The sequence below is a fragment of the Pinus tabuliformis genome, chromosome 3_2, assembly GCF_031772625.1.
Source record: "Pinus tabuliformis cultivar Carrire ecotype Pingquan chromosome 3_2, CPIR1, whole genome shotgun sequence".
Lineage (NCBI taxonomy): Eukaryota > Viridiplantae > Streptophyta > Pinopsida > Pinales > Pinaceae > Pinus > Pinus tabuliformis.
In genome coordinates this window covers 303,251,215-303,274,337 of record NC_142302.1, presented here as the reverse complement: position 1 = coordinate 303,274,337, position 23,123 = coordinate 303,251,215, and the positions used below count along the sequence as shown (strand labels likewise).

At 39.1% G+C, this 23,123-nt stretch overlaps 1 protein-coding gene across 1 annotated transcript in view; it reads left to right on the top strand.

The window, feature by feature from the left end:
- The window catches only part of LOC149180765 (proline-rich family protein), a 77,022-nt gene extending 54,567 nt beyond the window's left edge, over positions 1-22,455 (top strand). Inside the window, exons 2-3 of the mRNA XM_089416285.1 lie at positions 19,889-20,026; positions 21,462-22,455. Of these exons, the coding sequence (XP_089272411.1) occupies positions 19,889-20,026; positions 21,462-21,773 (450 nt within the window). The 3' untranslated portion in view covers positions 21,774-22,455. The remainder of the gene's footprint in view (positions 1-19,888; positions 20,027-21,461) is intronic.
- Positions 22,456-23,123: the final 668 nt, after the last annotated feature.

The following is a 23,123-nucleotide window of genomic DNA, read 5'->3' as shown; positions in this document are numbered from 1 at the left end:
TGTCCTTGGTTTTTAGAAAATAAATCCAAGTTTTCCTTGAGTGGTCATCAATGAAGGTAAGGAAATACTCGGCACCACTGAGAGCTTTGACGGACATAGGTCCGCATATATCTGAGTGTATCAATCCTAGTACACTCTTGGCCCTGTGTTTTCTCCTAGCAAATGCTGCCATGGCATACTTTCCTAGAGCACATCCTCTGCATACATCAAACTGGTTCCGTACTCAGATCCAGAACTCCTGTTACAGTGCTCCTGAGAATTCTCAGAGCTCCATGGTGCGAGTGACCCATTCTTTTGTGCCATAGTTCATTCAAGTCGTTGTCTCCATGATTGCCTATTAGTGCCATTGGTGATTCTAGTTGTAATCTATACAACCTATTACTTTTGATCCCGATCTGCACTTTCTTTTTCCATTTCGGGTGTTTGACGTATACCTTCTCCTTGATGAAGTAGACGTCATAGCCCTTGCCTTGAAGTTGCGACACGGAAAATAAGTTCATCCCCAATCTTGGTACATGTAGCACACTTGTAGCACGGAACCGTTCTCCTGATTTTGTTTGAAAAACTATGGTACCCTTCCCTACTGGAGTACACTTTGCCTTGTTCCCCATGGTGATCTGAAAGTTCATCTTCTCTTTTAGATATTCTGAGAAACATTCCCTGATTCCTGTCATATGCCATGAAGCTCCACTGTCTATATACCACACTTCTGATGATGCAAAACTAGTCATACAAGCCACTTCTTCTTCCATCCTGGAAGCCAACATAGAGAAATCGAAGTCTCTTTCTCTTGTGCAATCTTCTGAAAATCTGTGAGTCCCCTAACGTGGATGCCTCTGCATCGTGGTCTCGACCCATAACTGATTTTCCCTTCCTGTCTTTGATTACTCGCTCTGATACCATGTGAAAATTCTATCACTGCAGCAACTGATTTACTTTTCCTACTTATTCCTCAATAAGTTATTTATGAAATTACTTCAGTAAACATTAAAATAAATACTGCTGCAGATATCACACCATAATACAGAAACAAACATATGCACAAGAATCAACACATTGACACAGATATTTTGGAAAACAGTCCCTGGAAAAACCAATGTGGGAAAACCGGTGCAGCAAGGGAGGATTTTATTATTATGCAGGAGAAATATCTGGATACAAATCTAGGATGCTCATCTAGCAATCCTTTACAGTGAAAACACTGGCGGAAAATCTGAGTGAGTTTTACCTCACTTCACTCGGGAGAATTCCGGCTGATCCAACACAGGACTGGCTAACCCCGACTATTTCTGCGTCACCTCTTCTGCCCTCTGCGTCAGCTTTCCCGGCAGTTCCGGCAGTTCCCGGCTGTTCCGGTTGTTCCCGACAGTTCTGGCTTTTGCCCTTTGCATCAACTTTCCCGGCTGTTCCGACAGTTTCGGCGTCTGGCCTTTGCGTCATCTTTCCCGGCTGTTCCGGCAATTCCTGACAGTTCCGTCTTTCCCGACATTTTCGGCTTCTGGCCTCTGCGTCATCTTTCCCGGTTGTTCTCGCAGTTCTCGACAGTTCTGGCTTTCCCAGCAGTTCCGACTTCTGCTCTCTGCATCAACTTTCCCGGCTGTTCTGGCAGTTCCCGACAGTTTCGACTGTTCCCGGTAGTTCCAACTTCTGCCCTCTTGACTGCTACCCAGACCATTGGTTCAATTTCTCAGCGAACCCCGCTCCAGAAATTGAATTCACTGGTCTCCCTCAGTGTGTTCTCCAAGTGACCCTCAAGCCTCCTCTTATACTTTTCTCGTTGATAAATCAACGGTGGAGATTAAGTCCCTAATCAATGACTAAGATTAGATCTGGCTTGATCCATGACTTTTGGACCATTCTAATACAGTTTTATATTAATACACATTAATATTTTATTTTCCTAAGTTCAGACTTAGGGACTCCATTAAAAATATTAATTATTTTAATATTTCCCAAACTGTTTAGAATCTGACCAAACCCTTTCTGGGTATTTGAGATCTCATGTGCCTTAGCTTCTCTACCAATTTTCGTGGCTAGAGCACATCCGATGCTACCCCAAATCAACAGATGTGCTTAATGCCAATATTCACTTAGATGCTTCAAGAGATATTTACCAAGATAATGCCAAAGTTGCAAATCAAAGTTTTCAATGCCCACAATTATTAAATTATGAGATTTAGTTGTCAAGTGCTTTTAGAGAGTGATCTTAGTGCAAAATTTGAAGCTTAGGCAACTTACAACAAACAAGTTAGCACAATAACATAAATCTTCTCCACAATGAACTTATTAGAGCATGAAACGATGTAAACCACTTATGTAATTTGTAGCTCACTCTTAAGATAGATTTAAGACAGCAGTAAACAAAATCACTTTTGCTCCCAAATGACAAGCAAGTAATGAGCCAAATGTAAGCAATGAGACACCTAATGACTTGCCAAATGAAAATTTAAGCTAATCAACCTTCTTATAATGTACTTTTCAGTGTTATATCAGACCTTGAAGCACTTGTGACAGCAGTAAGATAAGTATGAAAACAGTGAGCCACCAATGTGAGGATGTGTGCCAAAATGTGCCAAACTATTGACAAATGCCAAAACAAGTTTATCAAACTTAAAGTTTAGATTTTTTAGCCCTTTATGATGCAGTTATCAGATCTGATCACACTGGTTATGAAGAGATATTCAGCCAACCAATCAGTTAGATCTATGCCCAATAAACAATGCCCAATTCACCAAATGACTAGTAAACTTATACCATGAATTTCTTAGAGCATTTAGGCAATTTATATGTGATTTTTAGGGCGCTTAGATTAAATTTAATCACTGTTATGAATGGAATTAGCTTCCATTTACCAGTCTTGAAGCCCTCTAGCACAATCGTGACCTTCTAACTTCCCTTATGCCAATGTCCTAAGCTTTGATACCATGTTGAGAAATCTAGGGCAGCTTCGTTAGGGCTTATATAGATTGATTTCTCTTAACTTTGATAGTTTCTTGTGACATTCTTATTAAATTATTCTTCTTCGTGTTATCATTATCTCTTGATCATCAAACAGCTATCAGAACTATGAAGATCATCAAAGACAAATGGACACCAGATGTAAGCACTCAGCCATGGCAAAACTCCTATGAAGGGGAAAACCCAGTCAAATTCTTCCACTAATAGATTCAAATCAAATTGAGACAACCAGGACCTAAGACCAAGACAAGTGACCTCCTCCTCTCCACCAAGTCAACTTTTCAAGTCAAACTTTAGTCCAAGTCAATACAATTTTGCTCCTCAACAAAGATCTCGGTCTACCCTGTGATTTCTGAAGCTCGCACTGTATTCTCGGCCCTGCAACTTCGTGGTTCCATTACAAAAAAATTTCGGTCCTGCGATTTCATGGTTCCATTACAAAAATTCTCGGCCCTTTTATTTACTTTCTTGATCTTCTTCATGATGAAAAGTCCTTTCAAAATATGCTTCTCGCACTCCTTTTTCCTTGCAACAACTTCAGATCCAGATTACTTCATGATTTTCTTCCAATAGGTCAAATGCACTTCTATTAATAGTCTTTTACAAGGTGATGGTTTCCCTTTATGAGGCCAACTTGATGTGGAGAGCAGGCTGACTTGGTGGAGGAGGCTAGTCTTACAAAATTTGACTCTTTTACAATTTTACAAAGCCCAAGAAGGGTCTATAATTTTATGACATGGAAAAAGATTTTATGACTCAACCCTAGAAGCCTTCAATGGAGGCTTTTGACCTAGAAACAAATAAACAAAGTATGAAACCCATGCTTAATAATAATTTTTCTTTTCTTTCTTTTGATGAATAAATTACATCATGACTCAAATACAATTATGAAGACCGACACTAGTTACTTTCTTCAACAAAACACAGTAAAGTGATGAGCTCTAATAACATACAAAATTGCTAAAAAGGGGACACCAAGGTGTAACTGCACAATTGAGTTCATTATGTGTTCAAACATCTATATCCTATATCCTCTGTTTTGGTGGATCTCCTAAAAAGTTATCAACAATCATTATACAGTATTTGGAGAGATTCCTAAGGGTCTTCCACCTGCCTGAGATCATGACCATGCAATTTATTTGCAACCTAGAAGTGTACCACCTAACATTAGGCCTTATAAGTATCCACATGCACAAAAAAGTGAGATTGAGCATATGGTTGAAGAAATGTTAGAGGTCAACATCATTCAACCTAGCCAAAGTGCTTCCTCTTCACCAGTAGTGATGGTTATCAAAAAGGATGTTTCATGCGTGTAATATTCCAAATTGAAATATCAAGTGATAACAACCATAAAACTCCCAACATGCAACCCAAAATAAAAAACATAGCAGAGATATTAGCACACCAACAATTTACTCCAAATAAACTGAGCCATTTAATTAAATTTCATGGAATGGGCACAATGAGTTGGAACAAGTGCACATGGGCTTGATTAAACAAGCTAGACAAGTCCCAGGTGAGAAATAGTACTGCCCCAAATGCTACAGAATGTTTGTCCTCCAACCCCTGTGTTGGCCTAGTAATTTTGCTGCTTTTGGCTGGAGTAGAACCTGTGTTTGACTCCTCTAGAGTGCTCAGAAAATTCTGCAAAATTGGCTGTAGGCTCTCCTCAACAAACCCATAAAAACCCATAAAAATTTCGGCCAAATTCCACCGCTCCAAATTTCCCACAAAAGAGGGCGTAGTTGGCTCTCCACTAGCTAAAATGCACCACTAGAAATTTTTCTACAGATGAGGTTCAGATGCTAAGAAAACCCTCCACTCATTTAACTTTATAACTCCCAGCAATTACCAGCCCTCAACACCTGTTCCTTCCTTCCACACGAGTTCCACTCTTGAAAGGCTGCACAGGCCTTGCCAGTCAACCTCTGCCCAGAATAGAAAAATTTGGCCTGGAGGACAACCTCCACACTAGATTTGCAAATCACTGGAAATATTCAGCAAATCCTCAAGGGAATCAGTGCTAAAAATCCTGAAATCAGTCCTGCTCAAAGTCTGGCTCTCCCAAGAAGTGTGTATACTTATTTTGTGCCCAGTATGCTCCAAATGGTGACTGATCGTACCTGGAACAGGTCTGAAATATGAGTATGTTCTCCCCTAGAGTGACACTCGTAATCCACTGAAGATGGAGTTGAGATTTCCGCCCGGAAATCTCATGTTGAACAACACAATGTAGCTTGGCTCAACAACTCAAGCGTACAAGGAGTTCGATGTTCAGATTGGCAAAAAGTTCCTAAAATGAGGCCCTCCACCTCTATTTATCTTGTTGCCCCCTTCTTCCTCCATGTGGGCCCTGTTGTCGCACAAAGTGTCTAGGCACCGTGACAATGCTCAGATTAAGGGTTGTCACTCTAATCCTTATTCACTCCATTTAGACTCTCTCCTAGACAACTTGAGGGGGGTAGTCCCTAAGGTGAATGAATTAGAATAGCCTGTGAAACATTGGCTCTAGGAGAGTTAAAGATGGACAACTTGATGAATTTAGAAATGAGTCTTGGTTAAACGAGATTGATAGATCTAGCAATTAAAGCAAATAAGACACAACCACAAGATAGAAATGATTTTAGACCAATGCTTTTATATTCAATTAACCATAGACTAAATAAAAACAAGTTATCCAGAGCAATTTATAAATGTGGCAAAGTGACGATTATGAATAATTAAATGTCAACGCCAAAATTTTTATCATGCAAGAGTTTTTAGCAATAGAATCCCATGAAGAATTATGAGGCTTAAGTACTAAGCAGCGATTCTAGATTTGAAATTTTTTTCTTTAATAACCCAAATCTAATTTTTTTATCTTTCTCCTATAATCAGTATGATTTTTAAAACATTAATCGCACTTGACAATAGAGAAATCACTACCACAAAAATTTAAATTTTACACTTAACACCAATGACACTAAGGAACTTTAAATTTGAATTTTAATTATCCCTTAGGCAGTTAATTTAATGTGGTAAATGAAGAAATTAAATTTTTAATGTGACAACAGTAAAACAAATAAAAAAGGCTAATAAATTGAAAATTGAAAATTTGATGGGCCATAGGTCGCATTAAAATTTTTAATGTGAAAGCGCAAAAAATCTTTTGGTTTAATTCTTTTAGGAATTTTAAAGTCACATAAATGAAATTTTTAAATTTTTAAATTTTTAATGTTTTAAAAATATTTTTAAATTTTTTAGAGCAAAAAAAAAGAAAAAAAAAGGAAAGGGAATCAAAATCAAAATAAGAACATCATAAGTAAAAATAAAAAAAGAAAATTTGAAATCAAAACAAGACAAAAATAAAAATCAAAAATCAAATTTTAAATCAAAACGAATCTAAAAGACAAAATAAAATAAATCTAACCCAAATCCTAAACTAGCAAACACAAACAACAAAAATCAAATTTAAAATAAAGAATGAATAAGTTAACTAAAGTAAAAAAAAAAATCAAATGAAACCAAAGGAACTAACTAAACTAACATAGCATAAATAACAAAAAAAAAAAGTAAAACCTAAACCTAACCTAACGCATACAAATGAAGCAAAGAGAAAAAAAGATCGAATGTTTGTTTTGTTGTGCAGGTGCAGCGGATGGAGAATGGCAGAGGATGGGGGAATAAAGGGTTTTAAATTCGAAATTTTCTGCAGCAAAAAACAAAAAATAAAAAGCCCCAGGCAACAATTCAGAAAACTCGGTCAACAGATAAATGGTAGCCAGAAAACCCTTTAAAACATTTCTAGAAATTCTGATTAAAATGTTGAATACTTTTGCTTCAGATTTCCTTGAAACCCTTACAAAAATTTCCAGATTTAAAATTTTCAAACCCTTGGATTGCAAAAATTTGAATAATATCCCTGGAAAATTATGTTGATAAACCCCCAGAGATCCAGATCTTACCCTCTAAGGCCTAGATTTAGACAATACACAAATTTCTTCCTCATATTTGTAGCTGCATGACAATAAGAAAACACCTAAATGATATATACAATGATAAAAACTAAAACCTATAAAAAACCCATGTTAGAAAAATAATTACAAAATTTACAAATTGCAGGCTCTAATAAGTTAGATGTATCATTTTGCTGCACATAAATTAAAAGATTTTTAAATTTTAAAGGTGCTAACTCGAAACCCTCATGCATAAAAAAAAAATCTTATGATAAGTACGATATTAATTTTGCTAGGTTCTTCAGAAAATACGGATCGGGAGTTGGTTGGTTCAACTGAAAACTTCCCTTAACGCCCGAGGATCTAAAATCAAGATTTCCCTGCAAAACTCGATCTAGCCATTAAAAATAGAGCGAGAAAATAATAATAAAACTCAAACAAATAGAGATACTTGCTATTATGTTCAAAATTTAGATTATTATTCAAACCCCAGCAACTGAGCAAGATACCTGTATTCAAATAACTCTTTAGAAGCTATCATCAATGGCTTTAGAAAAAATTATGCATGAAAACAACACATCTTACAGTATTTCCATGAAGAGTAACACCAACAAAACTTAACCCCAAAGTCCTTCTTTATTATCCAGAAAAAGATTACACAAGAGCTTCTTGCTAAGCACATGACTCAAACGTTGGATGATTCGACTGACAAATGACCTCCTATTTAAAGATAAATCCTCCAATGGCTAGTTCGGGTGATCATCGTCAAAGCAATTTCGACCGTTGATGAAGATTAAAATTTCTTTTAATCTCATCTGTAGAAATATTTAAATATTTGGGGAAATTTGAAATTTTTAATTAAATGCATTTTAATTAACTCAAAAATAAAAATTTTGAGTTAATTTCCCAAAAAAATTGACTTTGTCTTAAACCTTAGGGATCAAAGGTTTAAAATTTAGCAAAATAATTAATTTACCTTAGTCCCGGAACCTTTTAAAAGTTAATTTTTAAAGACTGACGAATTTTGCCTTTGAAGAATTTAAATTTACCTAGGACCTAGAATTAATTAAATTTATGGCTTAGGATTTTAATTAATTTTTGGCCAGAAAATTTAATTAATTAACTTATGAGGGGATAAATTATTTTTCCAACCCTCAAGACTATTTACATCATGATTTTCATAGTTTTACATCATAAGGGGGGAAACCCATTTGTAATAGACCTTCACAGAATACCCATTTTTGCGACACAAATATAATTCAGTAGACCAAGCAATTTTAATAAAATAACCTAACCAAATAGTTAGGATTATTCCCAAATTACTTTTACATAGACTCGATCTAGAAAAGTAGGATTTACCTAAGATCCTAGCGACAAAATCCATTCCAGCTTTGGGGTAAGACTGGAGGAAAACTCTACCGACCATCCGAGAATAGATCAGTGAGACAAAAAACCTCCTCGAATGGAGATCGTCACTAGAAAAGTAGGTTTACCTAGGTCGTTACATACATGACACTGATCTGCTAAAATTATTTACATTATACACATGCAGAAAGGGTTTACATAACATTCTGGAAGTCAAGTTGATGATGATAGCTGGACGGCACAGACACATCGATCAAGTGCTATCCCTTTTTGCAAAAAAAAGGGGGTGTATTGCTATGGGTTGTTGACACGTAGTGGTAAACATCTTGCTCCACTTGGGGACACATTATTGCACCGGAGGAATGTGAGAATACAGAATCTGCATCCACGCAACACACAATATAACATAAGTAGCGTCCATCCAAAAATCATCATATAACATTACACACAGGAGAGATATAAGCTCTTCATTTATTAACTATCCTAATAACATGAAAAACACAAATCTAACTATAAAATGAAATAATGAAATAACAAGGTACAAGGTTAGAAATACAATACAAAGATGCCCCATGGCATCAGATGCGTTCAATATAGTGCACCATTTTCTTGCTTTCAGGAAAATCTGTTGGTTGTTTCTCAGATGTGCTATGTCTAATCTTGCACACGTAGGACTTTTTCCTATCAAAAAATCAAGCTGCTTGCGACCATCATATGGATCAAACGACTTTCTCATTTTCTTTCTCTTGCACTTTTTGTTTGTGGTAGGTTGTGATGTTGATGATGATGTGGTCGGCGCACAACTTCCTTCTTGATCCGAAAAACACTCATATGGAAAATTTGGAATGTTCAAGACTTCTGTGACCTGCGCTTCTTTATGAACTTGATTTATTATGATTGGTGGATCAACCATGTAAGCATCAACCTGATTCTTATCAATTTCCATTTTATTCGGGTCACCTTCAATTAGCCACTTTTCAATGGAACACGACCTCCTCATAATAAGATGGAGCTTGTTGCAGTAGACAGGGAGGCTTATGATCTGTTGATGTTTCTTTGTTTCTTTCATCCTTTGACCGATGCTGAAATTTTTGTACCTGTATCTTTTCCATTGTTATTGCATCCATCTGGTTAGAGTGTTCAACTTTCATAGCACCGACTTCCTTGGCATGGTTTTCCTCCATGGTCAATAACCTATTCTGAAGACATATCTGACCAACTTCCATGTCCTTTATACTTTTACATTCTTTGCGTTCATGCCCATGAAGCAGTTTTTCATATAGTTTATCTCTTTCTTATGATTTGCTTGCATGGTAGCTAACTAATTTTTATAATCAAATCTCATGATGGTCATTTATTGATCCATAGTTGACAATCTGTTCTGAATCGAACTTATTTTTTCTTGATAACTTGCTTTCATGGTAGTCACTTGATTTGAATGATTGAATTCCATGATCGTCATCTTTTCCTCTAGGGCTAATAACTTGCTTTGCATAAAATTAATTTTTGGCACTGTTGCCGGGCACCAATTTATTGGACCTTGGCTTTGCGACATTCGTCTTAATCATCTTTATCTTTTCAATCATTCATCATTTCTTATCCCATCAACGCCACATTTTTTGGCGTTGTTGTCGGGCATAGAGTTTTTCTGTCCTTGGTCCTCATGACATTTTTCTAATCATCTAATCTTTTCCGCCATCCATTAGCCCGTCATGCGGCACAACATTTTTTGGCGCCGTTACCGGGGATATTTTATTCTCGGCATTTCAACGACATTTTCTCATCATTCTTCTCATTTCTCATCTCTCATTTGAGCCGGGAAAGTCAACACTTCTTGGCATTTCCACCAAGGACCAATTTATTGGACTTTGGCTTTACGGCATTTTCATCTCATTTTTATGGCGTCATTTCGTCTCTTCATTTCTCACTATCCTAACTCTCGTCATCTCTCTCATCTAATCCTTTCATCTTCACTTTCTGCACCTGGACATTCTAGTTGGTTTTCTGTTTGGGTGGCGACTCCACGTATTCATTCATTTAATCCCAGACAAGGAGCCCTCCTTGAATATCATCTGCCTCCATCCACTAACTTTTCGGTTTCGCCTTTGGAAACTTTGTGAGAGATTCATGCTCAAGTGGCGACTTTGCTTCTTCCATTTCTTACAAGAATTTCTACTAGAAGCTCGCTTCTTGTAGATGTTTTGATTTTCTTGAGTAGGGATCTCTCTCTCTGATATCCATTTGGCCCATCTTTTTCCCGTTAAACAAGTCATCATGGATTTTGACTTGTTTGCTCCTTGTGATTTTACTAATATTCAGGGAGCTCCGCATAGTTATTCTTATGTTTTGGGTGAAGCCATCGATGAATTTCCTCCTTTTCAAGGTAACAATGCTTTTACTACCGAAACTCACCTTCAGAATGTCAGCCTCTGTATAAGCAAGTGTCTCCCATATTCTAAATATGAAGATGTGAAGATGAAGATTTTCGTTCTTACCTTATCTGGAGATGCTTTAGATTGGTTTATTAAGTTCCCTGATAACACTTTTGATTCTCTACAATCAATCGTTGATGCCTTTGAAGATAGATATGGAGATAAAGAAAAGATCAAAGCGAAAGCTAAAGTAAAAGAAACTATAGAAGTTGAAAATAATTTCAAGGAGCTAATTCAAATGGTTAAAGACATACAGTTAAATCAGGCTCAAGTAATCAAGAATGCAGAAGTTAATCAAGCTCAACTTATTAAAGATATGGAACTTAATCAAGCAAGATTAACAGCTGACCATGCCAGGGAAATTAATTGAATGCAAAGGCATTGGTCTATAATTATTTCTATCTTGTGGTTGTGTCTTGTTTTTATTAAGATTTATCCATTTCAGTTAATTAGGACTTGTTTACATTCATCAAGTCGTTCATCTTTAAGTCTCCTAGAGTTTGTGTTCCACAGGCTACCCTCATTCATTCACCCTAGGGATTATCCCCCTTGACTTGTCTAGGAGAGAGTCTAAACAGAGTGAGTAAGGATTAGAGTGACAACCCTTACTTTGAGCGTTGTCACGGTGCCTAGACATTTTGTGCGACAACAGGCCCCACAAGTCGAGTTCCCTCCTCTCTCTCTTCCCACGAATTCAAACTCTCCTAAGGGGTAAGAATTCCCTTTGGAGTGTCCCCCACATTCCACTCGCACTTTGATTTATTTCCTCAAAAAGTCAAGTGGGTTTCTCCTAACCCACCTTTTCTAAGTTTTAATGCCAAAATATCTCCCAATTTCCAAAATTGCATGAATGGAAATTCTTCTTAACAACATTAATTAATTGGGGATTTTATAGTCCTTCCCACCAGAAATTGCTTGTCCTCAAGCAATGCCTGAACAAGCACCCTCTTGATCGGTTTACCCAAACAGTCACTGCAAACAATACCAGGGTCTCAAATGTGCCACTGAGTCATCCCTGATCTCTGCACTGTCCTGCCATTGGGAAATCCCTCGATATCAGGATCTTAAGCCATCCTGATTAGCATGAGGCATCCCTTGCTCCACTCACTATCCAGCCCGGCATGGGCACTAGACGCCCTCTGCATACCGCCACTGACTAGAGCATCATGGTAGTATAAAATTCTGATTATCCCCTCGTGAAACTGCTCTACTGAATAGTCCCTCTCGTGCACTTCATGAGTGGACTCCTGAAGATGCAATCCAATCCCAGTGGGATTGAATCCTCATCTGCATGAAGTCCCCTTGATCTCCTCCTGCTGATCACCCTGCCACACCGGTGAAGTCCTCCACACCATCAACGAATCACTAAAACCCAATGGAAGATCTGGATGACCTTCCCTTGTAGAAACCAACTCGCCTCTATGGGTAGTTGAGCTGTTAGGCCCTGTTATGCCGAAATCTCCTGCCTGACGCATAATGAACCTATCATGTTGACATCATGACACCCCGGTCATGACCAATTGCTCAACATGCCTGCACCGGATCCTCCTCTCCGATGACACTTGGCCACTATATCTATCATGATCAGCGCTATGCCCAACTTGCAAGGGCAACTCAACAATGCTCGAGTCCACCACTCCATGGCTAGCCTCGATCTTGAGTAGCAACTTGCCTCGCCATATGATGAAGGTCTCAGTGATTCCCCATGTGTTAGCCTGGGAAAGAATTGGATCACTCTCCATCGTAACCCTACCCATCGAGAAGTGGAGTGATCCACTCGCCAATCGGATTGCTGGATCCCCCAACCATAGTGGGAGCTCACAACTCCCACACCTCATGGGTTGCCTCTGCATAGCACTACTACCCGCTAGAGCCCATCCGACCCTCATATCTGACCCCTGTACGTATCACATAGGTGGATCCCAAGTATCAAGAACTTGTCCCATGCATGCCTATCTGCCTTGCTCCTGCCAGACCACACAGTGAAATCTGCGATCCCAATTCCTCGTGATACACTCAAACACTGCTCGGAGTCTGGACACCCTCCTGTAGACAAAGTCTACCCTCCATTGCCCCTCATGCTCATGTAACGCCTCAGACTGTCTCGTTGAAAGTGTTATCATGCAACTCCCTCACAATCACCTCCCCAAGTGTGAGCCCACTATGCTACCTTGGCAATAAACCATGCCATCCATAAGCCTGTATCTGTTAGCTCGTGCATGTACCAAATGTCTCAACTAGAGTCTCCTCCCTCCCCATGATATGCAGTGTCTCATCCAACTGCCTAGGGTGAGCCTCCCATGTCCTGTTGCCTGAATGGAGAGCATGAAGGGGCAGTAGCCAAATGCTCTGCGAATGTAAGAAACACTGGAGGGTGATGGGTGGGTAGGTCCCCAAGGTTATGATCAAGAGTTTGCAGGGGTACTGAAGAGTAATCCTATGGACATCCCTCTCTCCGCCTCGGATCTGCTGATAACCCAATTGAAGACCTGTCTTTGCTAAACATGGTATCCCCAGATGCTCAACAATGCCCTCATCGATCCTAGGTGAGCTACACCCAATGGTACACCTAATGTCCCTGTCCATAAGTTTCCTTGGAGGAAACACTCCAAGAGCCCATTGTGCCACATCATATGCCACTGCATACCACTAAGTATCCCCGTACTCCTCGGCATGCCACTGTACGCTGTGACCAGTCCCTATACACCACTGGATTACCCTGCCTGCTGCTGTATCACCTTGTACGGTCGAGTGTCCCATATGCACCAATTCATTCATCACTCCACTAACAAACCCAATGTGGTGTGAGTCTCTACCCCTACTCCATGGTGTAAATCCATGCACCGTGACACACCGCCATGCATCTTCATGCTCTCTTGCAAACCACTACTCAACACTGTTTGCTCTTACACGCCACTGGATGCCATGATCTAAAGCTAAGTCAGTAAGCGTCAGCCCGCACCCTACCGGTATCGCCACCTCCACTATCGCATCACCATACCTTTTGATGCATGGGCCTCACCTCCAAATCCTCCTTAAGAGACACGAGAGGCGAATCCCCCTTTGAACTAGTGGCGATGCCACCATTGTGCTACTCTTCTGTGACCACTGTGCCCCACATAACTAGGGAGAACCCTTGGCTCCATGTAAGGCACTGTCTGGTGCCCTGCCAATGCCACCTTCTCTGACAAACTCTTGCCAGAGTATGCTGATCATTCTGTGATCCCATGTACAACCATCATACCAAGACAACCCAAGGAGTCTGCCCATAAACTGGTTGGCCACTGGTGCTAACCGAAACTCCCCTAGCGAATGCATGTGCTCAACTGTTAGGTCAACTCATCAATGTCTTAATCAACTGACATATCTGGGAAATGATAGCTAGTCCCACCTGGATCCCAATGCTAGTCTAGGATTTTGGTATCCCCAATGCCTGGAAGCTCTTGCTAAGATTCACCCTGGTCCATTACCAGCTCCATAGCCCACTCCACCGGGTACCAACTCAGAATCTCTCGCTATCCAACCCCAATAGAGGGATCGAATGTACGAACTGTTGAACAAGCCCTCCATGTTGCGAATGCTGCACCCTGCGCAACTCATATCGCCTCATCTCACCATCTTGGTCAACACACAAAATCTGTCGAGGTGACTTTTCCTCTCCCTCTCCAATGTGCGAAGGCAAACTACTAGTGCTATCAACCTCAACTATGTATGTCTGAAGCGGGTTGCTTTGATGCTCCAATGTACACCCTAGCTGTACCATTAAGGAATCCAATCGTTCCCCAACGCGAGTCAGTTTGGCCGCTGACTTGGCACAAACCGCTCTCATGCCCTCTAGCTTCTCGTTCTACTGCAGAATGGCCTCCCGTACTGTTGTGGTCTTCTTTCTCAATGCTAGAAGGTTGGCCTAGAACCGATGAAACTGCTGTGGGCGACTATCATCTATAAACTTGGTCATAGCTTTGGACCCCTGTGTCTCTTTTGGCACCTCGTCAACGACATATATGTCTCTAGGCACCTCACCAATCTGTTGTGGGCGCCCATCGTCTAGAAACTTGGTCATAGCACTAGGTACCTCATCAACTGTGGGAATCTCATCCATGGGTGGCACCACCTCAACAGATCGCCCTCTGAGTGTATGCTCTACTCTCTCCACTAAGGTGTCAGCCAGAGCTATTGAAGGAATGTCCAACAAGGGTAACTCCTGCGTCACGATAGGTATATCTATGTGCTCCTCACAACCCTGCGTGCCCTCAGCTTCATGCTCAACCTCCTAATATTTAAATCCAGGTCTCCACTAGCAAAATTGCATCCTGGTCTCACCCTCTAATTGTTCTTGGCCTGTCTCCTCCTTTTGAGGAGATCTAGTGCCCTAATTTTGTCAACTTTCCCCACATGGTGTAGATCGCTGCACCACCACGAGCTGTGCACTTCTAGTGTCTTTGCTGTAAGGATGAGGATGGATCTGGTTCATCACCTTCCTCAACCGGGCCAACCTCTCATAGTTCCAGCAGATCCCACCCTAGAATTTTTGCATACTGAATCTTCCTTGAGCCATGGGTTTGTATATGGTTTCACTCTTCATTGTGCATACATGCCCAAATCTTCCATGATTTTGTTGGCTATCCCACAGCTAACCAAGATCATGCTCTGATACCACTGTAATATTCCAAATTGAAATATCAAGTGATAATAGCCATAGAATTCCCAACATGCAACCCAAAATAAAGAACATAACAGAGATATCAGCACACCAACAATTTACGCCAAATAAGCTGAGCCATTTTATTAAATTTCATGGAATGGGTACAATGAGTTGGAAGAAGTGCACCTGGGCTTGCTAAAGCAAGCTAGACAAGTCCCAGGTGAGAAATAGTACTACCCTAAATGATATAGAATGCTTGTCCTCCAACCCCTACACTAACCTAGTAATTCTACTGCTTCTGGCTGGAGTAGAACCTGTGTTTGGCCCAGAAACCTTTTGGCCAAACTCCACTGCTCCAAATTTCCCACAAAATAGGGTCTAGTTGGCTCTCCACTAGCTGAAATGCACCAATTTATCTTATAACTCGCGGCAATTACCAGCCCTCAACTCTTGTTCCTCCCTCCCACACAAGCTCCACTCCTGAAAGGCTGCGTAGGCCCTGGAAATCAACCTTTGCGCAGGCCCCAAAATAGAAAAAATTGGCCCTGGAGGACAGCCTCCCAACAACTCTGCAAATCACCGGAAATCTTCAGCAATTCCTCAAGGGAATCAGCCCTCAAAATCCCAGAATCAGCCTGCTTAAAATCTGGCTCTCCCAAGAAATGCGTATACTTGTACGGCGCCTAGTCTGCTCCAAATGGTGACTGATTGTACCTGCAATTACCTCCCAGAACAGATCTGAAATATGAAGATGTTCTCCCCTAGAGTGGTACTCGGAGTCCACTGAAGATGGAGTTGAGATTCCTGCCTGGAAATCTCGTGTGCTGAAGAACACAATATAGACTTGGCTCAACATCTCAAGCATACAAGGAATTCGATGTTCAGATTGGCAAAAAGTCCCCAAAATGAGGCCCTCCACCTCTATTTATCTTGCTGCCCCCGTCTTCCTCCATGTGGGTCCCACAAGTCGAGTTCCCTCCTCTCTCTTCCCATGAATTCGAACTCTCCTAAGGGGTACGAATTCCCTTTAGAGTGGCCCCCACATTCCATTTTCACTTTGATTTATTTCCTTTTCTAATGTTTGGGAGCCTTCTTTCCTCAAAAAGTCAAGTGGGTTTCTCTTAACCTATGTTGCAGGAAACGTGGTATAGAGGTTCGTTTCCGTACTAAAACGGGTACGAAACGCGGAAACGCGTTTGGTACGGCCGTGAAACGTGTTTTTGGCCGTACTGCCACATTTCCCGAAATGGAAACGTGGCCAGTACGGCAGAAAACGCGTTTCAGGGCCATACGACCCACGTTTCCTCATTAACTTGTGTTTTTTTTAATTTTTTTTAATTTACTTTTAGGGTATGTTAGTGACTTCTTGTTGCTTCTAGATGCGTGTCTAAAGTTATAAAAGTGATATTCTCCTTTAGTATCCATTTTCATCCTTTTACTTAAATTTTCAACATTACCATGAAATGACTCAGGATGTTTGAGAGTGGTTTCCCCCTCATTGGATTTCATATGGAGAAAGTAGAATTTTAGATCTCACTCAAAATCCAGCAGACTTATCTTTTTTTTCAGGATTTCAGGATTGGAGGGATTGCAATGTTTTCATTGGATTTTATCATGTACTAGGGTATGGAACTTGTATTTAATCAAGAGAACCAAGCCCTCTATGCAGGGGAAACTCCCAATAATCAAGATCATGTAGGGCACTAGGGTATGAAACGTGTATTTAATCAAGAGCACTAAGGTCGTTCGACTATGTAGGAGGAGACTCCCAATACAACAGTGGTCCTTCTAAAGAATGGGATGTGGATGCAAAAAATCCTGATTTGGATCTCTCTCTTGCAGCCTTATAGTCTTTATTGTACTTGCAGCCTCATATATTAATATAAATAAAAGGCTGATTTTGAGATTTGGATATATAATAAAGGTTGCTTTTGGATATTCCGATATTTTTATTTTCATTATGTGATCATTCATGAGTAAATGTGATGTAAATTAAATCTTAATGATTAAGTGTAATAGATTATAACGTATCATTTATGCTTTATGATTGCACACATATATCTATATATATATATATATATTTAAATATTTTCAATATATATATATTCACGTTTCCCCGTTTCCAAAATTTGGGGATGTCACGTTTCGTATCGCTTCCCGTTTCGGAAACTCGTACCCGTTTCCCCGTTTCATGCAACTTAGCTCTTAACCCATCTTTCCTAATCATACCTGCAATTACCTCCCGGAACAGGTCTGAAATATGAAGATGTTCTCCCCTAGAGTGGTACTCGGAGTCCACTGAAGATGGAGTTGAGATTCAAGCCTGGAAATCTCGTGTGCTGAAGAACACAATGTAGACTTGGCTCAACAGCTCAAGCATACAAGGAATTCGATGTTCAGATTGGCAAAAAGTCCCCAAAATGAGGCCCTCCACCTCTATTTATCTTGCTGCCCCCTTCTTCCTCCATGTGGGCCCCACAAATCGAGTTCCCTCCTCTCTCTCTTCCCATGAATTTGAACTCTCCTAAGGGGTACGAATTACCTTTAGAGTGGCCCCCACATTCCATTTTCACTTTGAATTATTTCCTTTTCTAATTTTTGGGAGCCTTCTTTCCTCAAAAAGTCAAGCGGGTTTCTCTTAACCCATCTTTCCTAAGTTTTAATGCCAAAATATCTCCCAATTTCCAAAATTGCATAAATGGAAATTCTTCTTAACAAAATTAATTAATTGGGGATATTACAGTGCGTCAACTCAACCAAATGACAATCAAAGATAAGTTTCCTATTCCTATCGTTGATGAATTATTAGATGAATTGGGTAGAACACTTTTCTTTACTAAGTTGGATCTTTGTTTTGGGTATCATCAAATAAGAATGAGGCAAGAAGACATTCCCAAAATAGCTTTTAGAACACATGAAGTTCATTATGAGTTTTTGGTTATGCCATCTGGGCTTACAAATGCATCTTCAACATTTCAAAGCTTGATGAATTTTATTTTCAAACTCTTCCTTAGAAAACTTGTGTTAGTATTTTTTGATGACATACTAATATACAACAAATCTTGGGAAGAGCATGTACAACATGTTGACAGGGTCTTAACACTATTGGAAGAGTAACAAGAGCATAACGCTATTGGAAGAGTAACAAGAGCATGTACAACATGTTGACAAGGTCTTAACACTATTGGAAGAGTAACAACTATATGCAAAACATTCCAAGTGTGCCTTTGGGGTTCAAGAAGTGGAATATTTGTGTCATATTGTATCACATGAGGGTGTCAAGATGGATCCTAACAAAATCAAAGCTATGAAGGAATGGCCAATCTCCAATACCTTGAAGAAACTCCAAGGTTTCTTAGGATTGACAGGATATTATCACACGTTTGTCAAGAATTATGGTCAAATAGCAGCACCTAACAAATTTTTTGAAGAAACAAGCATTTTCTTGGACTAAAGAACCAACCGAAGCTTTTGAAGAACTTTAAGAGGCTGTGTACAATTCCCTTATTGGTGATACATGTCTTCACAAAAACCTTCTTTGTGGAGTGATGCCTTGAGGGAAGATTAGTGCCTTAAATTTGGCCATGCGGTCAAGTGGGCTTGTAAGAGGACTGTTCCAACAATGATTTAGGGACAAACTGACGTTCAAAACACATTCTACAGCAGCTTTAGTTTGGTTGGTAATATCACAAAATTTGCAAGAGTCAAAACAGCAGCACAGTAGTTACCCTGGATTATCTGGTTAACAGAGGCATAGACTGAACCCAGTTAAAAAAGCGAGCAAAACATTGGAATAAGCAGTAAACACATTGATAGCATATGTTCCATGTTTATTATTGTGCTTGTAAAGAAGCAGTATTATATAAGTTAGCAATTTGCGAGATAATTTAAGCAATTATTTTAATCAGTACCTATCCCAACATAGTCCAAGTTAAGAAACCAATGAATCAAATGACTAAATGAATTATGCAAACATATGTAGATAGACATTTAGATTGTAGAAAACATGACAACTGTGGGATCTGAGGAATCCAATAGAATCTATGGAGCAAAATAGGGAGCTAGGATAGGAGTAGGACATTATGGAAAGAAAGGTTTCATAAAATATGTGATTCAGGCAAAGTGGAGATACACATATAACTGATCAGAATGCAAAGCTAAAAGTGACAAGAAAATTCAGTAGACATCAAGCCATTACCTCCAAGTCATCATCAGCCACAAAACATTTGAAGCTAGAAAATCAGATGATTTGTATTCCGACGCATGAACAACAAAAATATTTGAACTAGCTTGTATTCTTTCAACAACACGATTTAATATATGATGCTCAAAAAGGGATTTTACCAGAATCAATTGATCAAAAAGGTCTTAAACCCCACATAGGCTTCACTTTTAATATATGATACTCAACTCAGGATTTTACCAGAATCAATTTATCAAAAAGGTCTTAAACCCCACATAAGATTTATGCGTGAAAACCCTTTGTGTTTCTAGTTGTTCCACCTTGCATTATCTACATATTGTAAGTTTATAGTATCTTGTGGTTTCTGCAGATTGGAAAAGTGAGCATGGAGTGGGCAGTTGAGGAAAGAACTAAAGTACTAGGCACATTCCCTCCTACCACAAAACGGAGATGGACTGGCTATGTAGAGAAGGATACAGCTGGGCAGACTAATGTTTACTCTGTTGAGGTAAAGCGTAAAATCTAGATCTGGGTTATCACTGAGTAGATCACTTAGGATTTTATAACTAATTTTATAAAATATTTTTCTCTCAGATGCTGTATTGTTTAAAGAAAAAGATAATAATATTAGTATTGGCTAGACTAATGTTAATGTTCCTATGAACCGTTCTATAATGCAGCTATGTTTTCATTCCTTTTTTCACAACAGATGAGTTCAAAGAAAGATAGGAATATCCTTAATATTGACAATGACACGCTCCTTGAAAATTATGCCTTACCATAATCCATGCATTTTTTGCACTTTCAACCTATTTAAAATATATCTTGGGATACAAAAGGTAGACTCGCAGACATTTGTGCTACTACTCTTGCATTTAAATATAAATTAAAAAGGCTAATTGTATTGATGGCTGTCATTGGCACTTGTTTTTTGGTTAAATCGTAAATGTGCATCATTGAAACAACAGTTATATTAAGAAAAAGTAAAATGATTTACAGCCTGTTAGCATAGGATGCTTAATTATAATAACTAGATTGATGCTACTAGTATCTTGTGTAGAGTCTAGACAGAGCACCATAACATCTTTGCACAACAACATAGCCTATAAAAAATGTGTACATTTTGAGGTATGACATAGATTTATGTAAAAGTTTTTTGTTTGAATAAAAAGCTTCTCACTTCTATCAATACAAAATAAGTACTTGCATTTTGTACAAAAAAGGGCTGCAAATGCAACCTCCACAAGCCTATAGCTGATAATCTAGTATCTAGATAAACTACTCAAAGTGTTTCCATGCATGGCCAAAATAATAAGTTTCTGCTGTTAAGGTTGTCTAGACTATTAAACCATATTGATATAACTAAAACAAAATCACAAAAAGCATCTAGATCAGATGGGCAACACAAACATCATATCAAACAGCAATGGCAATAATGCTCGTATTAGGAGGAGGGTCTGTTTCGTCAAGGGTTGTGCCCCATCCATCAGCTGTGGGCTCAAGAATGGCTTGGATTGGCTCCCATCTGTAGTTGCCTTGCTTGATCTGTATGTGCCACTCTAGTCAGAAATGGTCGGAGGCATGGTAGGAAACTTAAAATCGAGGAACATCGGGAACACTGCGCAAGATCCAGTTGTTGTTATGCACACAGAATTTTGCCTTCACACTTTTACCAGAATTTTGGAATGTTCTCAGCTTGAGAATTATACTTGAGAGACATAGTAAATAAATTATTTATTAATCAAGCACATAGACATATAATATTAAGATGGCGTGTAAAAGTTTTGTTAGAAGGCATGCCTCCTGCCTGAAAGGCTTCATTCTTATTCCAGTACAGTTAGTCCCACTTGAGAGTCCTTTATTTCAATATATTATCATAGAAAACAGCATGATGATTTTGCTTGACTGATTTTAAATGATATTATGTCATGAATTCCTTGCAGCCAACAATGTACGTGGCAGACACTGCAATTAGTTCTGGCGAAGCTGGAACATCAACTACCGGAGCAGAAAACACAGCAGCCATATCTTTTGGACTAGCCCTTATCTTTCTTGCGGGAACTTCTTCAGTACTTTTGCAAGTGGGAAAGAATCCAACTAATACTCAAAGCCTTGAATACTCTGGCCCTCCCCTTAATTACTATATTAATAAATTCACTACTCCAGTTGTAATTGAGGCCTCTGCACCGGTTGAAATTCAAAGTGCCCCTTCTGTGACTTCTGAACCAATCACAACTCTCTCCAGCTCCAACTGAAGCTTATGTAAAAGGTGTCACAGGAAGTGTAATGGACCCTGCTCTAACTGCCAAAACAACCCCTTTAGCCTTTGTCACTTGATTCAACCAGGAGTGGCCTGAATGAACATTCATCTCTCTGAGTTCCTCATATAAACTTCAAGCACCCTAACCAAATCTGAATGCGTTGTTGTCTAACTTTATAAGTTATTTAGAATAGCTTATATTGTGTTGACCAGGCTTCAGCAAGATATAGAATAATGCCTATTAGAAGCACATGCTAGTCTCGCGATGTTATATGATCATCTCTACAAATTTCAAGTGTAGCAAATATATACATGCATCTGGCCTGCTTATATAAATATAATGTGACTAAGTTTATTGGCTCAATTAGGATCATTCAATAATATGCCAACAATGGTAGCAAAAATTATGGAAAAGTGGGCAATACTGTCAACTTTTGCATTTCTTTTGCCTTTTCCAAACTTCAGGTGCCATTTTTTCTTTTTCTCATGATGTATTGCAGTCAATCATTTCATTTAGAAAAACGACATCTTACAAAAATGCATTTTTTAGCTTGATCTAGGTTCAGAATTTAAATGAAGACGATTGGATCTTCGGAATATGACAAGATGTCAAGATGTCCATCTATGTTACTTTGGAAAAAAATAAAAAGATCTATATGTTTTTATGTCTTCTTCAATTTGTTTGAATTGTAATGTCTTTTTCAAGTCCAACGGTTTTCCTGTTTCTAAATATGGTTGCGTTTTAATATCATCCAAAAAAATGATCCTGAGCTTGACCAGTTCCTAAATTATTCAGATAAGGGTAAAGTAACATTCCTTGTGCATTTGGGAGAGTCATGTCTGAGATGATCTATAGATTAAGCAAATAATAATTTGTAATACTTAATATAAGGATTAGATTATGTTTAATATCATAGATGAAAATCGGACATTTTCTTCTTTCATTACATGCTTGTATTAATATCAAAACAATACATCTGAAATCCTCCTCACTCTGAAGTACAACTTTAAGCCCCCTTCACTATCCTCACTCTGAAGTACAACTTTAAGCCCCCTTCAATATCCTGGTATACGTAGATTCTTAGAGTGATAGAACCCAGCGTCTTTTCACCTTAAGAGGACGACACATCAGGAGAACTTTACTTTTATAGCATTCGTATGCGACGCATGCCTGCTCCCCAGCTGTAATGCATTTTCTGCACAGTGAAGGGTGTTGACAATGTAAGAAAATTATATGGACAATTCACAAGTCTTCCAATGAAAGACCCTACTCGGAAGGTCAACAGCATGTTTTTTATCACAATCTCGTCAAAAAGGTAAGCAGCTAATCATGACTGGACACTCA